The sequence below is a fragment of the Papio anubis genome, chromosome 5, assembly GCF_008728515.1.
Source record: "Papio anubis isolate 15944 chromosome 5, Panubis1.0, whole genome shotgun sequence".
Lineage (NCBI taxonomy): Eukaryota > Metazoa > Chordata > Mammalia > Primates > Cercopithecidae > Papio > Papio anubis.
In genome coordinates, this window is record NC_044980.1 from 163,420,848 (window position 1) to 163,446,528 (window position 25,681).

General features: G+C 43.4%; 1 protein-coding gene across 1 annotated transcript in view; it reads left to right on the forward strand.

The window, feature by feature from the left end:
- GABRP (gamma-aminobutyric acid type A receptor pi subunit) overlaps window positions 1-24,933 on the forward strand; it is a 30,530-nt gene extending 5,597 nt beyond the window's left edge. Inside the window, exons 2-10 of the mRNA XM_009209559.4 lie at window positions 2,908-3,002; window positions 3,463-3,581; window positions 7,492-7,559; window positions 8,423-8,640; window positions 10,643-10,725; window positions 16,541-16,678; window positions 19,446-19,598; window positions 20,440-20,627; window positions 22,836-24,933. Of these exons, the coding sequence (XP_009207823.1) occupies window positions 2,950-3,002; window positions 3,463-3,581; window positions 7,492-7,559; window positions 8,423-8,640; window positions 10,643-10,725; window positions 16,541-16,678; window positions 19,446-19,598; window positions 20,440-20,627; window positions 22,836-23,138 (1,323 nt within the window). The 5' untranslated portion in view covers window positions 2,908-2,949 and the 3' untranslated portion in view covers window positions 23,139-24,933. The remainder of the gene's footprint in view (window positions 1-2,907; window positions 3,003-3,462; window positions 3,582-7,491; window positions 7,560-8,422; window positions 8,641-10,642; window positions 10,726-16,540; window positions 16,679-19,445; window positions 19,599-20,439; window positions 20,628-22,835) is intronic.
- Window positions 24,934-25,681: the final 748 nt, after the last annotated feature.

A 25,681-nucleotide genomic window follows, 5' to 3' on the forward strand; every position in this document is an offset into this window, starting at 1 on the left:
CTGAAGACTGGATGGTTCCCCAACTCACTTGATCGAGGGCCGTTTCCCATAGGAGGAGGAGGAAATGAGGAATATGCTGAAGTGGAACCATGTTCATTCAGGCCAGATCAGGAGAAAGACACAGACAGCCAAGAGCTGGTGGGAGGAGGCTGATAAGCATGTGGGAGAGAGGCCATGGGCAAACCTCCACATCTCTGTCCAACATTTGGAGGGCCCCCACTCTCCTTTGTCCACCTGGCAAATGCAACACACTCTTCAAGCATCAAATTATCTTCTCTGTGACTTCCCTTTTGACATTGCCCCATCCTCCCCGCTCTTTTTCATACCAAGTATCCCCTGTCCTCTGCTCCTGTTATCGGATGGCTATAGGGAATGTTCATTTACCGCTCACACATGTCTCTTCCTCACTAGATGGGTGTTCTGGTGGTGCCTTTCACATGCCTAGTTCATAGGAGGAGCTCAATAAACCTTTGGAAAGTTGAATGAGGCAATGGAGAGCATGGGAGCTGCTCCATGGACCCCCTTAAACTCGATGCTTGGACAGGGAAAGGACAGGGACTGGGGAGATGGACTAAAGGAAGAAAATGTGGATATGATTGTTGGTAGATTTATAATGTTGATTTTATAGCTGGTATTTTCAATGAGTGTAACAAAAGAGCTAACACAACAGAGAATAGAATGATAAGAGTTTACCTGTGTGCAAAACTGTTCTTCCCTGATTTTGTAATAGTAAAAACTTTGGAAATAACAACATTCTTGGTAGGAGCTGTGTTCTAGAAATGTTGGTATATTCAGACCATGAGATACCTTGCAGCCATTAGAAAGAATAAGGCGAATTATAGGAACTGACATGGAAGGTGTCACTGATACTGCAACACAGCATGTTTCATGGTGCACTCATTAAAAGGACTTAGGTCAGCTTGCTTAGATGCACTTTTCTGCCCCTCATGTGCTACTTAACCTTGGAAATATTCCTTATCCTCTCTAATCCTCAGTTTTCTCATCTGTAAAATGGGCAGAATGGTAGACCCTACTTCAAAGAGTTGTGAGGATTGTAGATATGCATGGCACAGTTGTAAGCATGCATTAAGTGTTCAATAAATGTTTGCTATAATTATTAAGTAAAAAAAGTAAGCAGCAAAAAAGCATGCTATTGCCCCAATTTTGCTTTTTAATTTTTTTGATACAGAGATATATATGTATATAAATATATATGTGTATCTGTGGATAAAGCAACTGTTATCAGTAGTTATTTCTGAAATATGAGACAAAAGAGAAGAAATGAGGGGGGGTGCTTTTTTTGTTTTTGGTTTTGTTTTTGTTTTTAAATAGACCTTTTTTAGAGCAATTTTGAGTCACAGCAAAATTGAGCCTTCCCTACACATAAAACTTTCTTTACTGTCAACATCCCACATCAGAGGGACACATTTGTTTTCATCGATGAATCCATATTAACACGTCATTGGGACTTACAGTTACACTTTTAATTTCTGACTTGTTGCCATTTCTACAATGAGCGTGTACTGGTTTTGAAAGTAAAATAATACTAATGAATGGTTGAATCACACCCTAAGTTCCAGAATGGCCAGATTCTAGAAAGTGGCTTGTTTCACAGAGGTTGCCACAGAGAAGGTAATCAACCCAGGGCTGCCTGAGAATGGGGGCCTGAGCCTGAGCACCCCCATTCTGCTGTCACCAGCATGACAGGTCACAGGCTGGCCTGCCTGGCTGCCCCCTGCTCTCTCAGAGGGAGGCCTGACAGCAGCTCCTGAATCTGAAGAGGCCGGGCCCCTGGGCCATGCCCCACCAATGGTCCTCACGAACACACCAGCTGGAAGGCTTCAGGAGACACAGGGACAAGGTCTAGGAGGTCACAACAGCAGCAGGGATCCTCGGGTCAACTAAGGCCCAGGCCCCAGCCTGCTCTGAAGGAAGAGAGTACCCAGGGGAGGCAGCCAGCCCTGGATTCAAAGTCTCCCCTGGCACTCACTAGCATGTGTCCTTCCCATGCACCTGTTTCCTTGTCATAATAATACAGGGATTAACCCGCCCACTACACAAGGCCATGGTGAGGATGGAGTGAGCTCTGTGGGACAGCATCTAACTCATGACTTCCTGACACTGGAGGCTCTCAGGTTTTTGTTTCCTGTCTACGTTACTGGCCCCACAAGCCGAGACCTAGGGATAAATAAGAGAATGTCTGGTTTGGTCGAGGTGAGTATAGAGTTGAGAGGGTCCTTCCTGGTAAAGCTGGGACAAGGACAGGGCAAGGATAGCCTTGGCTCCTAGCAGATGTGGCCCAGGGGATAAACTGGCTGCCTTTCTGGTGCTAATGAACCACTCTCCACACGAGGTCCCAGTCTTAATTTGGGGTAGATTTAAAACATAATCCTGGGCCGGGCGTAGTGGCCCATGCCTGTAATCCCAGCACTTTGGGAGGCCAAGGCAGATGGATCACTTGAGCTTAGGAGTTCGAGACCAGCCTGGGCAACATGATGAAACCCCATCTCTACCAAAAATACAAAAAAACTTAGCCGGGTGTGGTGGTACGTGCCTGTAGTCCCAGCTACTCAGGAGGCTAAGGTAGGAGCATTGTTGGAGCCCGGGAAGTAGAGCTGCAGTGAACCGAGATCATGCCTCTGCACTTCAGCCTGGGTGACAGAGTGAGACCCTGTTTCAAAAAAATAAAAATTAAATTAAAAGAAAACAACATAATCCTCCAAAATGAAGTTCCTGGAGGGAACACAGGGAGAAGGAGCTGTAACCAAAAGGTATGGAAAGAGGCTGCCTCCTATGCACGCTGAGAAAATGCTGCACCGGCGGCCACCCGCCAGAGACAGAAGCTGGCCAGGAGCCGGTGAGCCTGTTGCACTGCCTTCCACTTACCTTGCCCCCTCTGTTTCCCAGGTGACTCCTCCTTCAACCCCTCGGTGGGAACAGCTCCTCAACATGAACTACAGCCTCCACTTGGCCTTCGTGTGTCTGAGTCTCTTCACTGAAAGGTGAGCCTTGCTACCCCCAGGATGGCCCCCATCTTGAGTTGCTTTGCATTCAGGCATGTGGTGGGAGGGGCCAGCTCTTCCTACTCACCCACAGCCAGGCAAAACCTGGTCCCCTCACTTCCCTGGAGCACCGAACAATAAAACTTCCCGCCATGTACTCTCTTTACAGAACACAAGCTTCCAATATGGTCATAGATGGATGAACCCTTATGTTTTTAAATAAGACATTTGGAGGGTCCCCAAATTACCATGATATTTTGATCTATCGCAAATGGGTAAAAAATGGAGATACTAACTCAATAGCTGAAAACTAAGAGATTTTTCTGTAGGAATGCCACTGCTGGTACATGGGCACGGCACATACATCCACACACACATGGGCAAACACAAGCTCAAGCGTGTGTACACGTGTGGATTCACACATAACAAGCAAATGCAACAAAGTCCATTTCTTTTCCAGGATGTGCATCCAGGGGAATCAGCTCAACGTCGAGGTCGGCAGAAGTGACAAGCTTTCCCTGCCTGGCTTTGAGAACCTCACAGCAGGATATAACAAATTTCTCAGGCCCAATTTTGGTGGTAGGTCATCCTCTGTGTCCAGGACATCAATTCAAAGGGACGAAAACAGAGACAATAAGCAGTGCAGGGTTTCGGGAGGTTTGAATTGACTCCATTTTCTGATCTGCAGCCTGTTAAGGACTGGCAATGATGGATGAGGATGGCTACCAATGATTTTTCACACTGCCTGGAAAAAGGCACCTTGCCTCTCCACCTGCAAGATAAAGCAACGCTCTTCTTCACTGAGGAGGTTGCGAGAGCCTCCTAACAATCACTCACACATTGTCCTCCGCCTGCCCCTACTTCCAGGGTCACTCTTCAATGAATTCACCGTGTGCCACCAGGCTACCACACCTGGTCTTCCCCCTCCAGCCTGCCCCCTCTCAGCTGACTCCCCAAACTGCCATCTGGATGCCTCCTGGGTCATTGCCCTGTTTGGAACACCCGTATGTGCCCCAGCATCCTTGCGTAGAGTCCAGGCACACCAGGCCCTTCCCAGTGCAGCCTTTGTCTGCCTGCCGTTCTCATCAGCCTAAGTCCCCGCTCCTTCCCCTCCTACAATGCTCCCCAGTGTACTCTGAATGCTCCCTGACATCCTTGGCCTCCCCTGCCTCTATGCCTTTACAGAGGCTATCTTCCTGGAATTGCTTCTTTAAACTTGGCTCCCTGGGAAAATGCCAATTTTCCATCATGTCTCAGAGCAAAGGCTGCCTTCTCTGAGAAGCCTCCCCTGATTCCTCCAGGCCCCATCTCCTTTCTTCACACTTCCTTGTGAACATGTCTCCAAATCATAGCCATCCCCATTATGCTACAACTGGATTAATGTCTGTCCTGGCTCCAGGCTGCAGCCCTCGAAGGAGTCTATTTCCCTCACTATCCCCTGTAGAAGCTCAGTGTGTGACATATAACAAATTGCTGATTAATATCTGTTGAAAGAATAAAGCAAGGAGGAAAGGAGTGAGGCCAGCTACACAGCTCTTCATAGCAGAAAGTAACAGAAAGAGCCTTGGCATCGAACAAACCTGAGTTTGGCTCCTAGCTTTCCTGCTTGGCAAGTAGTTTAGCCTTCTGTACCTCACTTTCCCTTTGTGTGAAATGGGGACATCCCATCTATCTCACCGGGAGGACTGAATGAAGTGAAGTGTGTAAGCCTGAGGCACAGTGCCTACCCTATCAACAGAGTGTGGGTTAGTTTGATCCCTTCTCCTCCCTGTTCCTCCCCTCAGATGATAAAGCCCTGTGGTCTGATCTAGGATTCATGCGGTAGTCCAGATCCTCTGAGCAGCAGATGCCAAGAGCCAGTGACTTCTTCAAGCTATTTAGGGGGACTATGTCTAGGAGGGAGAATGGGGCAGGGGGAGAGGGAAGCTAGGAGAGCTGTCAGACCTGCAGGTCTGGCCCCAGGGAAGGAGAGAGGGAAGGAAGGGAGGTTGGGTGGAAGTGTCTTAGACGGTAGGGCAGTCCTCGTGTGTTTGGAATGACTACCAGGGAGTCTTTGAGCTACGGCTGCATTCAGAGGAGTCTCCCGTCTCTGTGCCTCCCAGGAACAGGCCACTTTGATATCCCCACTGCGTTCAGTCTGTGGTTGGCCGTGGCCCATGAGAAGTGTGGCCTTGGGGCAAGCATGGTGGTAGATTCCAAAGCACAGCAGCCGGGGCCCTCAGTCAATCACACCTGCTCCGTTGGAGATGGGAGAGATGCATTTTCATTCAGATTTGAGACACAATTAAGATGTGAGATCCTTACATTAAGGAACCTAAAGAGGCTTCAACATCCCCTGGTTTTCCCAGGCCCTACTGAACACGAATGACAAGCATGTGAGTCTGAACGCCTTGGTTAGTGCCACTCAATAATTTCTCTTGCCTCCCAAACCCCAAACAATTAATCCAGAACACACCCCTTCTTGTTTGCCTACTCACTGGCCAACAAGGTGCAGGGTTCTCCGGCAAGGAGCTCATTCTGAGAACAGGGAGCCTGGGGTAGGTTTAAAGGGATGTGATGCCTCATCCCACCTGGGGTGAAAATGGGGCATGGAGTCTTCAGTTTTAAAAAGGGAACAGTACAACCCCATGCCCCTTGTTTTGTGCCTCTTGGCACTTCACTCCTGAAAATCCCTATACTTGCATGGCAGCCTGGAGGCCCGTGGAGGGCCATTGCTCTCTGTAATATCTGTGCACCCAGTTTCCGGGACCCCATGGTCCAAAAGAGACAAGACCTTCATAGGATTTCTCAGGGACTGAGCTAGATAAAGCAAAGGTTTGTAAGCAGGTGCTAGTGAACACTACCCAGGAGCTGGCTTTGACCTCGTTCCTAGGAGAAAGCTGCCCTCTGGTGGCACAGCTTGCTTTTATAACTTAAGGGGTAGAAAAGAGCACGCTCTGGTCTACTAAAAAAGTCAATTGAGGCAAAGCCTAGACAAAACTGTGTAGAAGTAAACTGGACAGAAAGCACAGTGGGACTGGAGCTCTCATGTCTTTTGCATTCTCTGCATTCTTTAGGGAGGGCAACTAACACGGATCTATGGCACTTAAAGCAGATGCCGTAACAGTGCCAACCCAACCCTCGATGGCAGGCACTTGTCTTAGTCTGTTTTGTGCTTCTATAAAGGAATACCTGAGACTGAGTATTTATAATGAGCAGAAGTTTATCGGCTCACAGTTTTAGAGGCTGAGGAGTCCAATATCAAGGTGCTGGAATTTGGCAAGGGCCTTCTTGCTGTGTCATCAGACGGTGGAAGGAGAGAGGGTAAGAGAGAGGACAGGAGGGGGCTGAACTTGCCCTTTTATGATGGCACCAATTCTACCCCTGAGGCTTAATCACCTCTTAAGGGTCCTACCTCTTAACATTCTTACAATGGCAATTAAATGTCGACATGAGTTTTGGAGGGGACGGATATTTAAACCACAGTGGCTCTAGCACTTTGGGAGGCCGAGGTGGGCAGATCACCTGAAGTCAGGAGTTCGAGACCAGCCTGGCCAACATGGTGAAACCCCGCCATTATCAAAAATACAAAAATTAGCTGGGCATGGTGGTGGGTGCTATAAGCCCAGCTATTCTGAAGGCTGAGGCAAGAGAATCACTTGAACCCGGGAGGCAGAGGTTGCAGTGAGCCAATATCACACCACAGCACCTCCAGCCTGGGTGACAAGAGGGAGACTCCATCTCAAAAAAAAAAAAAAAAAGAAAAGAAAAGAAAAGAAACCACAGCACAGAGAAATTTGAAACTTGCTCAAGGTCACAAAACTGTTAGGTGGCCCGAGTGGAATTCAGACACCTGTCTCTGACTCCAGGCTTTTAGTCTCAGAGCTGCACCTTGCTGCCCTGCGAGGCAGAAAGCCACTTAGCACCACACCGCTTCAGTGCCTTCCAGGTTCTGCCCTCAAAGATCTCGCCCTTTTCCACCAGATGTTAACATGCAAGTATTGTTTAATTGCGTTGGCTCTAACACTTCATTTCCAAATTCCTACCTATATCCTATGGCTTAGTTTCCTTAGATTAATAAGTAGGTTGCTTTGCCCTATTCCTACCGATGAGATGTTTTTAAGCTTCTTTTGAATTCCGCCTGGCCTCTTCCTGGTTAATGCATTATCGCAGTCCCCTGAGGCACCCCCGGGAGTTATTTATTGCAAGTGAATGCTATTCCATCTATTAGCCTGGTGAACAAAATTGTCCCTTTTCCAAAATTAGCTAGGATTACGGAAGAGAGGGGGAAGGGAAGGGAAATGCCATTTATTGAGTGCCTGTTATTACGTGACTGATGGATGTGATGCTGGGAGATTTGTACAGATAACCCGTAATGAACACCTTCAGGATGTCCGGCTAGGCAGGCACTTCTCTTATACTCGCTATTGCCACCACCCCACAAAGACACTGTCACACGTCTCATGTTTGTGTTTCCATTCTTTCTTGCTTTTTTTCTTTTTCATCTTAGGAGAACCCGTTCAGATAGCGCTGACTCTGGACATTGCAAGTATCTCTAGCATTTCAGAGAGTAACATGGTAAGTGCTGTTCCTTTGTACTCCACCGAAGTAGTCCCTCTCCGTGTGTTTAATGGGAATATGCTTTCTAGCCACTCAAAAAAAAAAAAAAAATGGCTCACGGCCCTCCTGCATTTGAAATGGCAGAAGTTGGAGTGCTGTCTCCAAACTCAAGACAATGGAAGATTCTTATAGAGCAGATTTTCTGAGTATCAGGAAGAAAATCGGTTCAAGAGCCAGGAGGGGAGAAACCAGGCGATGAAGTGGGTACACTTGGTAATGGATAAAATCTGGGGAAAGGAATAGAAGTGTAGTAGGCAAGCCAGGCCATCACGTGGTCTTTCATAACAGGGAAGACAACCCAAGGAAAACTGACAGCTGGTGCTGACAACGACCCTCTCCCTTAAGAGAACACATTCGAGACAAGGGCAAACTAAAGGCAGTTTGCCAAGAGGGCATGTTGTGCATTCCAGATAAATCGTGGACAACCTGAGCACTTAGCCCACCAAAAAATTCAACCATTTGATGGGGCCTTAGTGATCAGTGCAATGTGAGCTGTCACGCCACGTAAGTTAAAGTCTCAAACATAGGGCTCCCTTTTGGCAGGGGGAGCTATTATCTCAAATAAATAAGGTGATTTGTTCTCTTATTGCAATATGCCACTACCCCAAGACTAGGGTAACTAGAGTGACTTATCAGTTACCCCAGTCTTGGGGTAGTGGCATATTGCAATTAGAATGGTACCTTTATTCACCAACATCTGTGTACTCTTGCTCTAAGTGGAGGTGGGGAGAGGAATAAACCTTGACCATTTTTCTCCTGTTTGGTGAGGTTTTCTCACCCACCACCCCCATCCATTTCCATACCTTGCCTCCCCGTCCCAGGACTACACAGCCACCATATACCTCCGACAGCGCTGGATGGACCAGCGGCTGGTGTTTGAAGGCAACAAGAGCTTCACTCTGGATGCCCGCCTCGTGGAGTTCCTCTGGGTGCCGGACACTTACATTGTGGAGTCCAAGAAGTCCTTCCTCCATGAAGTCACTGTGGGAAACAGGCTCATCCGCCTCTTCTCCAATGGCACGGTCCTGTATGCCCTCAGGTACGTGGACGCCTGTGACCTCAGGGCTGGAGGGCAGCAACTGGGAGAAAACATGCAGATGTGTCTTGGGTAGTTGTGACCAGAACTCGGATAGCCACTGTGAGGTCCCATGCCTTCTTAGATCCTTGAACCCATAATAGAAGGTCCCTCTCTCCGTTCATCATCTACCAAACACCTGCTCTGTGTCAAGCCCCATGCTGGCCACAGGATAGAGCTGAGTAAGACCTTGCCCTGTCCTCAAGACATGGACATGGAAACAAATGAGGTCCCCAGTGCTGGGGCCCAAGTTGGGGAGTAGGTGAGTGGTTTGGGGGTGATGTTACAAGATTCTGAGCTGTGTCTTAAAGGGTAAAAGGAAGTTAGCAAGGGAAGTAGTAGGGGCAACGGCAAGAGCCAACAGAGAGGTACATGCAAGGAACTTTCCTTTCATGGGGCTTAGTGGAGCTGTGGCAGCTCCAGAACACAACTGTACTTGTCTGAGTCATTTTTTTAGAGAAAACCAAGTGCAATGCCCCAAAGCCTCTGCCACCTGCAGCCATGGGCTCCCCTTTGCCCTCTCCCCACATTCCTGAAGCTGAAGTTCCTTTCACCCAATTGTTCATGGAGCCAGGTTGGATGGAACAGGACTCATCTCTGCCTGTGCAAAGACTGTGCAAACCTAAAGCTCCCAGAGGCCTTGGGGAGGAGGCCAAGAGCAAAATATTCATGGGGCTGATGTTTAATCTTAAGTAAGAGTCTGAAGTTATAAGACAAGGGTTGAGCTAACCAATAAACTGAATTTCTGGACACACTCAAATGTACTGAGTTTTGCAAAGACCATCTCAAAGCCCAATTCTTGTTTCATGAAACATAATTAGACTTCTCTTTTGACCTCAATTCCAATCATCATTAATGTCCCCCTTCCCCACGTTCCCACAGCACATGTGTGAATGTGGGTGTGTGAGTGTGTGCATGCATTTGTGTGTGCATTTGTGTCTGTCTATATTATGGTACACAACACAATCAATATTGTGTAAGGATTACAAATAATGAGTGATGTTTTAATAGCCTGGCTCTAGAATCATAAAGATTTGGGTACAATTCCCTGCTGTGTCCCTCAGCAGCTCTGTGACCTTAGGCAAGTTACTTGACTCTCAGAGCCTCAGTTTCAGCAGCAGTAAAATGAGAATTAAAATATTTCCTACCTAGTAAAGCTATTCAAAGGAGTAATGTATGCAAAGCACTCAGCCCAAGGTCTGGCTCACAGTAAGCACTTAGTAAACCACAACTATTGTTAGTCTCTGTCTCCCTAAAGGAGGTGTGAGTAAGCATCCTGGAGGTAAGCACCGTTCTGTAATCACCTCCATTTCCCCCAAGTACCTAGCACGGTGCTTAATAAATAAAGGTGCTGAATAAAAATGTATGACAATGAAGAAAAAGGAAGATAGAGGCCTAGTGAATGCAATCTCCACTGGAAGGGCTTAACTGACCTTTAATCGAACATCTCTGGAGGTAAGCCCCCAAACCCACAGTGCCTGGGGCCCCTACTGCCTCTGCATCCTGGAGGAGGCAGGGCCTCATGAGAAGACCACACCCAGGAAACCTGGGCTCCAGCCTCAGTTCTGCCACTCAGAGCCACGTGAGCCTATGCAGGTCCCTACACCTGCTGTCAGATGGTGACGATACTGACGGTGCACACTGTTCTAGGCCCACCCAGGTCTGTCAGGAAGATGCTAAAGCATCTTGGGCCCATGCATCTGTCTTTTCTGTGATACTGCCAGAAGTTTTGCCCCTTGAATGGCCAGCATTCCAACTTCCTCCACTCTGGACCCAGGTTTTAACCAAGCTTCATGGGCATTCTTTAGCACACAGAACCTCAAGGATGCTTTAGATGCAGGCTTTAAACTACATGTTCATTGTAAGAGTTCAAGTGAAAGTTTTCTCTGAGTGGGCCTTGGAAGGGAATGTGAACTTTCTATAGCTTCCTCATAATACTGTTTTTGAATCCACTTTTCTTTCTTAGAATCACAACAACTGTTGCATGTAACATGGATCTGTCTAAATACCCCATGGACACACAGACATGCAAGTTGCAGCTGGAAAGCTGTAAGTATACATCCTACAGACTTCTGAGATGATTTTCCTGGGTTACTTAGGTCTGTGTATTCATGAAAAGTATCTCATACATAGTGACCTTTGTTTTCTTAATGTTGATTCATTGTGGATTCAGCCCTTCTGACTGTACTTTCAGACAGATTTAGAGACTTCTCAAAGACATGCCTAATACCTTTTGGGAAGAACCATTACACATTAGTACCAGATATCTCCACCTGTGAGTGGACAAGAAAATCAAAGGAAATGCTTTAATGTAGTTGGTGGTCTAGGTCAGAGGTCAGCAAACAACACCTGGTGTGCCAAATCCAGCCCATCACCTGTTTCTGCAAAGGAAGTTTTACTGAAGCACAGTCATGCCCATGTACTTACATATTGTCTGTGGCTACTTTTGCACTGCAGTGGCAGAGTTGAGTATTTGTGATAGAGACCAGATGACTCAGAAAGCCTAAAGTGTTAATTTTCTTCTTTGCTGCAGAGTTTTTAACAGGCTCTAATAAGCTACTTCCACGTGAAATTCCAAGAAGGAGTGGCAGCACTCCACAAACGTTTTAAACCATGGAATCTTCTTTCATGAGCGTTTTGTGGGACAATCATTTTATTAAAAACGTTTTGGCGACAACAAATCTAGACTAGCCCCTGAGACCTAAACTTTTAATATTTAATTTATACCATCTCTCTGGTTACTCACTCTCAAAGGGTCTATGGTTCCAGGTGAGTTCTATGACCATGTTCTTTGCCACCCACCCACCCTTACTCTCCCAACATCAAGTCAGCCACAGGTCCCAGTAGAAGCTGATGAAAAAGGTCATGGACTTTTCATCAATGTACTTTTCTATGCAAAGCACTGTGATAATAAGAAAAACCTCACTCTCCGTTGCAAAGGAAGTAGAGAGGCTAGTGGAGAAAGACTTCTTGGAGGAGGTAACAAAATGTATTTTGTGACCTCAATCTGCTGTTGCCCCAGTCTCCTTGACCGAACAACTTTTTTGTTAACAATAATAGTAATAATAATAGTAATAAATGGACTGGGCACAGCAGCTCACGCCTATAATCCCAGCTCTTTGGGAGGCCAAGGTGGACAGATCACTTGATGTCTGGAATTCAAGACCAGCCTGACCAACATGGTGAAACCCCATCTCTACTAAAAATACAAAAATTAGCCAGGTGTGGTGGTGGGTGCCTGTAATTCCAGCTACTTGGGAGACTGAGGCAGGAGAATCACTTGAACCCAGGAGGTGGAGGTTGCAGTGAGCCAAGATCGTGCCACTGCACTCCAGCCTGGGCAACAAGCAAGAACAAGACTCTGTCTCAAACAAAAAAAAAATGTATATAGTAATAAATATTCTTCTCCCGATAAATACTGTAGCATCCATTTAACAATTGCTTAACCCATGTCTGGCACTGTGCTAGATACCTTCCAAACAATCCTGATATATGTATATATTGTTTTTCCCATCTTGCAGATAGAAAAATTAGGATTTGGCAACTTTCCCAATGGAAAGTTAAGTAACCACACTGGGACTTGAACCCAGGTAGAATGCCCCCAACGTCCAAAGTTCCCTGAACTCTAATAGCCCTTCCACTGGGCTGGAGAGTCACACAGGATGTTTGTTCCAGTGGCTTGTTTGTGATCTGAGCTGCTTATTTTTCCTGAGTATACCATAAAGTGCTTTTAAACTGTAACATGGGGATAATGAAAATCTTTTAATAACTCCTTTCCAGTTTCTCCAGTGTCCATTTGTTATCATCATTGTTCCCCAAATTGAGTAACCATGTGACGCTTTTGTTGGACTCCCCAAATCCTGCCAGAATGTTCAACTGAATAGCAACCTGATTACCACACAGTGGTCCCAGACATATCCCTGTGCCAGTTCCCTTGCATTACTTAGGACCAAGACCAGTGTTTGTCCTTTCCTGTGTCAGTTAAGGAAAGTCTTTTTTTCTCATTCTAATACTTTAGTTTTATATATTGTCCCACTAACGTCTCCAGCCAGTCTGGATAGCTGGTGGGTTCCATCTATCTATCCTCATATAAATACATTCAATTCATCCATTCAACCATTAAATGACTGTTCTATGTGGGGTACTGTGGTAGATGTTTGCAATACACAGATAAAAGCCATGTTCCAGTCTTCGAGAACTCTACAGTCTAATAGAGGGTGTGGGACTTTAAATAATTATAACAGAATGAGTTACAACAATGAAAAGTAATAGGGGGATCAGAGTTTTCCTAGGTAAAGTGTCACTTGGAATGAGACGTAGGGGATCAGCTGGAATGGACCAAGAGACAAGGAGTGGGACTCAGAATCTACTAAGATGTAGATTATGTACAAGAAGGAACACAGCAGAAGGAATGGCAAATATGCAAAGCCATCCTTGACATTTATCACTCATGCTTCCAACTTTTAAAAGAAATTGCTTGATAGGTATAAAGCTCTTACAGTCATGCCAGTAAATGGGCATCTAAACTGTCATCTGGGGGTTTGCCTGTGATGAAGAATGAAGTTAATGTGTGATGAATGAACTCCCCAGCATTGTTAAGTAATCTCCGTTGTTCCTTAGTAAACCACTCTGAAATGCCCATCAAACTTGGGCACCTGTGATAGGCAAACAACATTGCAGATATGATTTATGAAGGCATCAAGGCAGGGCTTGTGTGTGGAGCAAGAAACTATAGTCAAGCTCTGGAGAGCAGTGGGCACTCCTGACGTAAGGTCACAGTGGGCAACATCTGAGAAGCACAGCCATTATGAAGCAGAAGCTGTTTTTCAGAAGCAGACATTTAATTAAAGACCCAGACAAACAGATTAATTATCTCATTGATTAAATGCATGCAGAACCTTCTTGAAGCAATACAGCTGTTTGTTGGTGGAATAAAACTTGAGGTTATCAAAAAGAGAACTCATTTTCAGTTCCACGTGGAAAAAGCAATTACCTTCCGTGTATCATGGCTGGGCTCATCTCAAATCCCAGGAGAGAGATTCTCCTGGAAACTTCAGCCTCTGTTTCACAAAGACCATCCCCAGTGAGCGGAGGGAGCTTTCTCTGAATGTTTATTAGTGGCGTTTGGGTATAGAAACCTCACTATGGGTTTTTTTCTAAGTGCCATCTCTAGAAAAGAACTGATACCATGCCACAGTTTTCCTTATTCACCCAGGGACAGAGAGACCATAATGTAATGATTGTATGTGTTTACTAGTTGTAAAGGCAGAGTGTCCAGGTAGAAACTTGTACTACCCACTTTCATAGATTTTTTTTTTTTAATGTGGGATGGTAGCCGTATTTAGACAGCTGACTTTAGTACATGTTTGGATGTTTCCGAGGAAAAGATCACAGACAATTTTTACCTGGAAATCCCCTAAGAGTTTATGACTATATTTCTCTTCCCTGGGGAGGGAGAGATAACCCTTGCTAGACAATGGATACCATACTGTGAGACTTAACAAAATGTTAGTTCCAACACCGGTATCACATTTCCCAGTAGCCTTTGAAAACGAAGGCAATAGAGCTTTATGTTTAAGATCACAGGTACTGAAATCACTGGGTTTTGCCATCACTAGTTCTGTGACTCTGGGTGAGTTACTAATGTCTCTGGACCTCAGTTTCCTATCTGTGAAGTGGGAAGAATAATAGTATCTGACTCAGAGTTGTTTTTTAACAGCTTTATTGAGGTATAACTTATATACCATAAAATCCACCCATGTTAATTGTACAACTCAAAGATTTTTAGTACATTTCCAAGTAGTGCAACCATCACCACCTGCCACTGTTAGAATATTTCCATCACCCCAAAGAGACCCCTGTACCCCTCTGCAGCCATGCCTCTTTCCCATCACTAGCTCCCAGGCAACGACTAACCTACTTGCTGTCTGTATGAATGCGTCTTTTCTGGATATTTCATATAAATGGAATCATGCACTATGTGGTTGGTTGGTAGGTTGGTTGGTTGGTTGGTTTTGAGGTAGAGTTTTGCTCTTGTTGTCCAGGCTGGAGTGCAATGGTGCAATCTAGGCTCACTGCAACCTCCGCCTCCCGGGTTCAAGTGATTCTCCTATCTCAGTCTCCCAAGTAGCTGGCACGTGCTGGCATGTGCTGCCATGCCTGGCTAATTTGTGTATTTTTAGTAGAGACAGGGTTTCACCATGTTGGCCAGGCTGGTCTCAAACTCCTGACCTCAGGTGATCCACCCACCTCGGCCTCCCAAAGTGCTGGGATTACAGGCATGAGCCACCATGCCCAGCCCTATGTGGTCTTTTGCATCTGGTTTCTTTCACTTAGCATGTTTTTGAGGTTCACACATATTATGGCATGCATCAATACTTTATTCCTTTTTATTACTGAGTAGCATTCTTTTGTATGCATATATATATATATATATTCATGTGAGAGATATATATCACACTTTATTTATTGATTCATCAGTTGATGGACATTTGGTTTCCACCCTTTGGCTATTATGAGTAGTGCTGCTATGAAAACTGTTGTGTGAGTCTTTGTGTGGACCTGATTTCATTTATCTTGGACAGACACCTAGGAGTGGAATGCTGGGTCAAATGGTAAATTTATATTTAAGTTTTTAAGAAATTGTTACCGCATTAGTGTTTTCCAAAGTGGTTGTACCATTTCACATTCCCACTAGCTAATGTTCCAGCTTCTCCATGTGCTGGCCTTTGTTATTGTCCGTCTTTCTTATTACAGCCATTCTAATGGGTGTGAGGCGTATTATTGTGGTTTTGATTTGCATTTCCCTAACGACTAGTGATGTTGAGTATCTTTTTGTTGGCTTATGAACCGTTCCTATATCTTCTCAAAGAGCTAGATTGAGGATTAAGTGAGATGATAATGTAAAGCACTTGGAAATGCAATCGCTTATTAAATCATAAGTATTATTATCATCATCACTCATAGACTTTGGGATTGAACTTTCCTAAGGTAACTCTTTCTTGCTTGCCTTATTATCCTGAGAAAGTGATGCAACCCCTCTGAATCTGAGAGTTTTCAAGAATAATGTGGGAAAATCATTATAGTGACTCAGTTCCATGGAACAGTATTTATTGAATAATAACATTTCAGGAAAAAAAATAAGCTCTACTATATATAAAAATACATATATACACTATTATATATATTATATAGATATGAATCAACTACAAGATGCAGTTCAATTTCAGAAAATGTAAAGAAATGTCCATCTTAGAATTGAAGAAATATAGAAATGGCTACCTTGCAAGTTTACAAGAACATTAGTGACATAATGTATAAAGTACTTATAAATGTTCAAAAGGTAGCTATTGTTACTATTGTCAACTATATTAATTAAACTGCTTTGAGACTTATTTAACATGCATTTTTACATGCTTTAATAAAGCAAGTTTTTTGTTTTTGCTTTTGTATGTATGCCAATATGGAAATATGAAGAGATCAGTTCTTAAGTCCCTGAAAATATCATCAGAGCTATTATACAATCTTGAAAGGCAGTATCTTTGTGTGTTCACAGATATGTGCTTAATAAATGTAATTTAAATAATGAGGGAGGTCACTTCTAATGACTTATCATCCAGCAGGTCTACGCAATACCTAACACAAGACAAGCTCTCAATTGACGGCAAATTGTCCTAGCAGGTCACTTCATTCAGAGCAGACATTGCAACTGCACTTGGGAAATCATGCCAAGTTCTGCATGGGATTGTCCTTGGGCTTATCACCATGAAGAAGGAACTCATGCTGTTTCCGTATCACAGCAGTTTTCAGACCAGTTCAATCTGTAACACGCTTGCACTGACCAGGGCTCCATTTCATTTGCCAGGGGGCTACGATGGAAATGACGTGGAGTTCACCTGGCTGAGAGGGAACGACTCTGTGCGTGGGCTGGAACACCTGCGGCTTGCTCAGTACACCATAGAGCGGTATTTCACCTTAGTCACCAGATCGCAGCAGGAGACAGGTAACTCTTGTGACAAACTGTATGAAATAAAAATAAGTGAACTGAGGTGTAAGGTTGCTCTCTAAGTCAGAAATAACATCTGCTCACTTTACCTCTTTGGGATGCAGTGGAGAGGGACAGTAGGGTTTGGGCTGAGCAATTCCACCTCCTCCACACCCAGTATTAAAATGGTCCACTGAGGAACAGACCTCTGGACCAGCTCTGAAGCCTTGCACCATGTACCTCCAGATATTTGCTAATGATTGCTCAAATTCCATGCCTCCCTCATGCATAAAATTTATTCATATTTCTAACTGGAACACTGGTTCTTTAGCACTGAAGAATGAAAATAAGAATACAGCTCAAAGATGAAGAAGACAGCAGCAATGCCCAACAAGAGCACGAAAACCCTAATTATTGCAAACGTGGCAGGAAGTATTACTTACTCATTGCATTTACCAGAAATGCATTTCTTGGTCTTTGGTGATTTTACATAGACATGTTTTGAAAGATGTGATGTTATATGTAAGCAGCAGGTATTTTCCTCTCACTTCCTTATGATAATATTAAGAATGCTTATTCTTATCCATATTTGCACCCTTAAAAATTACTGCATATTTTATTTTATTTTGTTTTATTTTTTTGAGAATTTGAGACAAAGTCTGTCACCCAGGCTGGAGTGCCGTGACACGATCTCAGCTCACTGCAACCTTCGCCTCCCAGGTTCAAGTGATTCTTGTGCCTCAGCCTCCTGAGTAGCTGGGATTTCAGGCATGCTTCAGTATGAAAGGCTAATTTTTGTATTTTTGGTAGAGAGGTGGTTTTGCCATGTTGGCCAGGCTGGTCTCGAACTCCTGACCTCAAGTGATCCGCCTGCCTTGGCCTCCCAAAGTGCTGGGATTACAGGCATGAGCCGCTGGGCCCAGCCTACTGTGTATTCTGTGTATTTTAGTTGAGCCTAGATGACCTTAAAAATATATGTCACACCAAGATCATGGCTACATGAAAATTAGAAATTAAAGGCTATGTATAGAGAAAAGACTGGAATGGAAGAAAAGGTGATTTTTCCCCCTATTTTTCTTATTTTCCAAATTTTTCTTTTCTTTCTTCTTTTATTTATTTACTTATTTTTTTTAATTTTATTTTCTTGAGACAGTGTCTCACTCTAGTGTCACCTAGGCTGGAGTGCAGTGGCGCAATCTCAGCTCACTGCAACCTTCACCTCCTGGGCTCAAGTGATCTTCCCACCTCAGTCTCCCTAGTAGCTGGGACTACAGGTGTGTGCCATCACGCCTGGGTAATTTTTTGTATTTTTTGTAGAGATGAGGTTTCGTCATGTTCCCAGGCTGGTCTCGAACTCCTGAGCTCCAACAACCCACCTGCCTTGGCCTCCCAAAGTGCTGGGATTACAGGCATGAGCCACCATGCCTGGCCTTATTTTCCAAATTTTAAGTAATTATCATGTATTATTTTTGTAATGGGCAAATAAATACACTTTATTTTTAAAGACAACTTTGTAAATTAGGGCTATGCTGTCATAGTTTACCAAATCTGGATTCCCAAATTGGGTTCATATTAAAAATGGCTTCAGTTTTCAAAATTATGTAATCTCATGTAGCACATAATGACCCCCTTCAGGTACAAAAGAGGGTCGTTATTTAGTCAAATACTGATTCTAAGGTTTGCTTGTTTGTTTTTAAAATATTGACTTTCAAAATCAAAGAAATAAAGCAGGCAGTGTAGACTGATAAAACATCCCTGGACCAACGGGCGAAAGACCCGGTTTTTATTATTTCTTCTAACATCAACTCCAGGTCCTTTTCAAATCACTAAAACTCCCTGTGTCTCAATTTAGCCATCAATAAAGTAAAATAATAAGTAATCTCTAGGGTCTCATCAAGCTCTAAAAGTACATATTTTTATTCTATACTATAATTATCCAGGCATATGTCTGTTGTTTAGCTATTTAATGGTATAATTTCTAATTTCAGGCTTTAATTTGGGGGTAACAGGGGGTTGGAGCAGCTCCCATTCACTATCCTGCTTTTCCCCAATACCAATCTAAGCCAGACTTTTCCTGTTCCCAGAGAATAACTTCTTCATTCATCCATCCACACCAGTGCTGGCCGCTACTGCTCACCTCCCCATAATAGAAGCACAGCAGGAGCAGAGCTTGGGACTCCAACCCATGGACACATGTTTTGTGCTACAGTAGCCTATTTGCCACACAGAATTTTGTTAATGATAGCTCTCTAACACATGCCTTTCCCACATCTAGAATACACTGTTTCCTAAGGATGGCCCTGAAGTAGTATAAAACCTGGGGTGCCTCTGAAATCATCAAAAATTCACTTAAATTTAATAGGTCCATTAGGTCTATTCCATAGTATTCCTTGAGAAACAGATGGTCACAGGTAATCTTCATTAAATGGGTATTTATTGAACAACTACTTTGTGAGTGCAGAACTGAAAGATTCAGTGTTTGCCCCCAAGGGACTCACTGTCTAGTGAGGCAGACGTCAAGAAAACCAGTATTGATTGCACTGCTGTAGGAATACTGTGATACAGAAAAGCCCAAGATGGACATGAGGCAGAGCAGTGCCCCTATAAATCCCATTCAATGCAACAGCAATGTCTCCTGCGGAAATCATAATGACAGTTCATACAGAACCAGATTTTGATCAATGACAGAGGGCTTAATGTACATATAGTTAAGTTAAGCATCCCATAAAGAAACCACTTGCTACATGAACAGACACAATTTCCTATCCGTTGTTTACCCTTTCAGGAAATTACACTAGATTGATCTTACAATTTGAACTTCGGAGGAATGTTCTGTATTTCATTTTGGAAACCTACGTTCCTTCCACTTTCCTGGTGGTGTTGTCCTGGGTTTCATTTTGGATCTCCCTCGATTCAGTCCCTGCAAGAACCTGCATTGGTAAGCAGCTCTCACAGGAGATTTCTAAGAACTGGCTTGTCAGGTACTTGCTTTTTTTTCCTTTTACCATTGCCTTCGTGAATATTCCTAAGGCAGTTCCAACAGTTGTTTTCTTGGGAGATTCTTTTACAGAGAAAGAGAGAGAGACAGAAAGAGACTACTTTAGGAGTGTGGGTTTGTTGTTGTTGTTGTTGTTTGGATGGTTGTTGGTTTTTTTTTTTTTTTTTGGAGATGGAATTTCACTCTTGTCGCCCAGGTTGGAGTGGAGTGGCGTCATCTCGGCTCACTGCAACCTCAGCCTTCCAGGCTCAAGCAACTCTCCTGCCTTAGAATCCCAGGTAGCTGAGAATACAGGCATGTGCCATCATGCCTGACTTATTTTTGTATTTTTAGTAGAGATGGGGTTTCACCATGCTGCCCAGGCTGCTCCTGAACTCCTGACCTCAAGTGATCTGCCCACCTTGGCCTCCCAAAGTGCTGGGATTACAGGTGTGAGCCACCATGCCGTGCCAGGAGTGGTGCATTTTTAAACTTAAGTTTTACAGTGACAAGTAAGCGATCATTGTGCTTAGATGGTCTATTGTCAGTTCTTTTGCATACTGATCACCCCCTCCCAGGAGAAGACAGAACATGAAACATTTAAAAAAACACATCACTCATATCTGTACAAAATGGACAAATCAACCCTGTTCTAGAAGGTCACAGACTCTTCAAAATGAGATGCATTCCATTTCTGGGTCTTGTCCTCACCCTGCCAATTCTCAAACGGGGACACTCTGCCAGGCTATGGTGGAGGGCTAACCAGTCACTTTGTAGGAACGTCCCCTGCCTGTTTTCCCAGGAGTGACGACTGTGTTATCAATGACCACACTGATGATCGGGTCCCGCACTTCTCTTCCCAACACCAACTGCTTCATAAAGGCCATCGATGTGTACCTGGGGATCTGCTTTAGCTTCGTGTTTGGGGCCTTGCTGGAATACGCAGTTGCTCACTACAGTTCCTTACAGCAGATGGCAGCCAAAGATAGGGTAAGAGTCTTGAGGGCCCTGTGTATGATCCATCACTGGTGCCAAGTTCTGGTCTGTAGACATGGGCTGGACCTGGCTCCTATCCCCACCCCACCCCACCCCCAGTGATTCCCTGTGCTCCAGTGAGTTTTATCCTTGTTCAGGTGGGAGCAGCTGGAAGTCATGCTGCTCCTTGAAAAAGACCATTCTTTTCACCAAATACAATGAGATATTAATATGTTTAATTTTCCAGAAGAAAATATGTTATCTGTATGCAGCATAAAATCACAACCACAGGAGCAAGCATCCACGAAGAATCCAATATGAAATAAAGCATGATCAGCTGCTTGCAAGTTTCAGATTAATATATATTTACTTAAAATGTAATTCTTTGGTTGTATTATTGTATTCTTAAATTATACAAGTAATGCTTTACTAAAAATGTATGGAAATATTAGATTGTGACAAATTTCTTGGTTAGCATATTTTTCTGCTAATTGAGAAAAACTGTCATTATTTGGTTTAGCAGTGGAACACTGTAGTCCAGCTCTCTAAATAATAATAATAGTCATTATTTATCAAGCATTTACATGTGCCAGACACAGTAACAAGCCTTTTGCAAATATTATATTATTGTAAATGCTCATAACAACCCAATGAGGTTATCTCCCTTTTAAAATTTATGAAATCTGATAACAAGAAGGGAAAGAGACTTACTGCAGGGGATATAGATACTAAGAGGTAGAGCTGGGATTCCAACCTAAACCTACTTGGTTCCAAAGCCTGGCACTTATCCGCTATTCTCACTTACAGTGAGCATTGGACCATACTCTTAACTATCACTCTTTACAGGCCCATGGACCCCTAGTGTTATTTGGAAGCCAAATTTGATAGATAATGGCCTACTAAAGTTCATACTAAGAAGCAAGAAAATGATAGGGATCCAGTTCAGAAGAGGTGCCCACCTTTAGCAAAGTGCTAGGACCACAAAGGGTCTAATCGTGAAGAATGAGGAATCAAAATGACCCAAAGGTCCAGTTGCTTTTTCCCTTGTGTTTGGCTACAGTGAGTAATGTTTCACAATCATGTCATCCAAGCACCAAAGGCCAATGACCATGTGTGCCAGACAAAGAGGAACATGGCTTTCATTTATTTTGTTCTCTTAGGCTTCCTTATGAGGAAAGAAGGAAGTTGAATTACCGCTCCCCCCCCCCCAAAAAAAATCTGGATTTGCTAGATTGGCAAAATGGGGATTGGTGAAATACTGACAGCCTCCTCTGAAGACACCAGAAAGCCCTTATTTTGCTGTGTATATGATAATCACTGCACTATGGAGTGATCGCTGTGTCCTAAACATCCATCAACATCTCCTTTAGTTCATCCAACAACACAATGAAATGAGCAGCATTGTTATCCCAATTCTACTCTTGAGAAATCTACCACTCATTGATGTGGCAAATTTCTCAAGAGTAAAATTGGGATAATAATGGTACTCATTTCATTGTCCTATACAGTGACATGGTAACTCTCATAAGACCCCACACCTAGCAAGTGGCCTGGCCAAGGATCCAAAGCACACTCTCTCTGCCTTCACTACACTCCCACATTCCTGGGAGTTGACCCCAGCCATGTTGGAGAATGGCAACTCCTTGCAATGGCAGGGAGCATCACTCTTCCTGCTTTTGTGGCAAAGCCTTTAAGACACAGCTGATTTCTATTATCTCTCATAATCAGTTACTCCCTTCTCCCTGGAGCAGAATTGAAGTCATCAAACACCTACCAGATGCTTTCCATTTATTACCATTTAATCTTCCCATCAGTCTCAAGATGGCAATACCAATCACCATTTGGCAGGTGAGGAAATCAAGTCTTAGAGGGATTGAGGTGACTAAAGTTTCACAATAGTGAAAGGCCAAATGGAATTTGAACCCACGTCCACTAACTTCAAAGCTTGAGTATTTTGCATCTGGCACACTGCTCAGGATATCTACAGTGGGCCATGGTTACTCCTCCTGTTATATGTGCTGGTGACTTACAAATAGGTATCTCCAAACAGGGTAACAGGACTCCAAGCCTGGCTTATTGGCCAGTTTCTGAAGCACTCAATGCCACTCTCTATTAAGCCTAATTATTCAATCCTTGGGCCTCTACATTTTTATTAGCTCATTACCTACTTATTTATTTTGCTAAGTCAAGTCTTTTAAGCTAACTGCATTGTCTATGAACTAGGGGACAACGAAGGAAGTGGAAGAAGTCAGTATTACTAACATCATCAACAGCTCCATCTCCAGCTTTAAACGGAAGATCAGCTTTGCCAGCATTGAAATTTCCAGTGACAATGTTGACTACAGTGACTTGACAATGAAAACCAGCGACAAGTTCAAGTTTGTCTTCCGAGAAAAGATGGGCAGGATTGTTGATTATTTCACAATTCAAAACCCCAGTAATGTTGATCGCTATTCCAAACTACTGTTTCCTTTGATTTTTATGCTAGCCAATGTATTTTACTGGGCATACTACCTGTATTTTTGAGTCGATGTTAAATTTCTTGCATGCCATAGGTCTTCAACAGGACAAGATAATGATGTAAATGGTATTTTAGGTCAAGTGTGCACCCACATCCAATGGTGCTACAAGTGACTAAAATAATATTTGAGCCTTTCTGCTCAAAGAATGAACCCCCAACCATTATTCTAAGCTGTGTAGAAGTCCTAGCATTACAGGATCTTGTAATAGAAATATCAGTCCATTCCTCTTTCATCTTAATCAAGCACATCCCCATGGAGCCCAAGATTACAAATGTACTCAGGGCTGTTTACTCGGTGGCTCCCTGGTTTGCATTTACCTCATATAAAGAATGGGAAGGAGACTATTGGGTAACCCTCAAGTGTCAGAAGTTGTTTCTAAAGTAATCATACATGTTTTACTAAAGCTCTGCAGTGCTTATAAAATACATTGCTGCCTATTTAGGGAGTAACATTTTCTAGTTTTTGTTTCTGGTTAAAATGAAATATGGGCTTATGTCAATTCATTGGAAGTCAATGCACTAACTCAATACCAAGATGAGTTTTTAAATAATGAGTATTACTTAATACCACAACAGAATTATCCCCAAATTCCAGTAAGTCCTATCACTGAAAATTCAAACTTAAGTGAAGAAAAAGTTAGTAGATCAATAATCTAAACAAATTCCTTGGTTCTAACGTACAATGGATTCCCCACACTGGAAGGACTGTGAGGCTTTATTCCCCCACTACACATATCTTATCATTTTATTATTATACACACATCCATCCTAAACAACATCCACCCTAAACAATACTGAAGCCCCTTTCCCACGCATGGATGGAAATGGAAGATTTTTTTTTTTTAACTTGTTCTAGAAGTCTTAATATGGGCTGTTGCCATGAAGGTTTGTAGAATTGAGTCCATTTTCTAGTTGCCTTTATTCACGTACTGATGGGGTACTAAAAGTGCTGGGTTGACTCGGAGAGTCGCTGTCATTCTGTCATTGCTGCTACTCTAACACTGAGCAACACTTTCCTGGGGGCAGATCCCCTATATCATTCCAAGAGGAGCATTCATCCCTTTGCTCTAATGATCAGGAATGATGCTTATTAGAAAACAAACTGCATGACCCAGGAACAAGTGGCTTAGCTTAAGTAAACTTGACTTTGCTCGGATCCCGGATCCTTCCAGCTGGTCTACTCTGAGTGGCTTATCCTGCATGAGCAGGAGCATGCTGGCCCTGAGTACTGAACTTTCTGAGTAACAGTGAGATACGTTACAGAACCTGTGTTCAGGTTGCGGGTGAGCTGTTCTCTCCAAATCCAGCCAGAGATGCACAATCCTTGGCCAGGCTCAGCCAACAGTACCAAAAGTGATTTTTTGAGAGTGCCAGGGTGAAGGCTTCCAGTTCAGCCTCAGTTATTTTAGACAATCTCGCCATCTTTAATTTCTTAGCTTCCTGTTCTAATAAATGCATGGCTTTACCTTTCCTGTCAGAAATAAACCATGGCTCTAAAAGATGATTTCTCTTCTGTAACTCCCTATAGCCGCAGGTTCTCATTCTTTTTCCCATTATACTTCTCACGATTCAGTTTCTGTGAGTTTGATCACCTGATTTTTTAACAAAATGTTTCTAATGGGAATGGGTGGGGGTGCTGGTGAAAAGATGTGGTTGTATGAGCCAATCATATTTGTGATTTTTTTTAAAACAAGTTTAAAAGGAAATATCTGTTCTGAAACCCCATTTAAGCATTATATGAAAACAATGATAAAGATGTGAAACTGTGAAATAAATATACCATATTAGCTACCTACCAAATCAAGTGGTCATCTATAGAATGATTGTTATAAGATCCAATTTGGAGAAGGTATGTGTCACAGTGCAAAGTCAGTGGGCTCACATTCTTCTATCCTCATGTCCCCCCAACCCCAGACAGTACACATATATGCTCACGACACACATACTAACCCTATCATTAATATCTTCTGCCAAGCAAATAGTAAATGCTGGTGACACAGCCAATGTTTTCTTTGACATCACAGCATCACAACACTTGCCTTGCAGTTAAACAATTGAGCCTGGTGATAGTGAGAAAGCCAATTCTCGAAAAATGTCACAGATTTTCTTCTAAGCATTCTTTATCACTTGGAATTCTCTTTTTTGTTGTTGAATGATGTTTTTATAATTTGAGAATACACTTTGTGGCGGGAACATCAATTCTTAGATTTTGTGTCACTCTGCACTAAAGTGTAGCTACTACATTAGAGTTCTCAGTAAAAACTTATAATATTCTAAATCTGTCCCTCGTATCCCCTACCCAGAGCAGTCCCACTGATCGTGTTGTTCAAAATGTTTACTTCTTGCGTGAAAATATCAAGAACAATCTCACCAAATTTCCAAAGGATATGAAACTAGCTAGGACTGGGAATATTCTAAGTCATAGAAATATAATTATTAGTTAACCTGCTACTGAGACTAGCAATAGTCTCAATATAAGAAGTCATACAAATATAGGAAGACACTCAATAGCAACTAAATAGGCAGATGGTTCATTTCAAATGAAAGG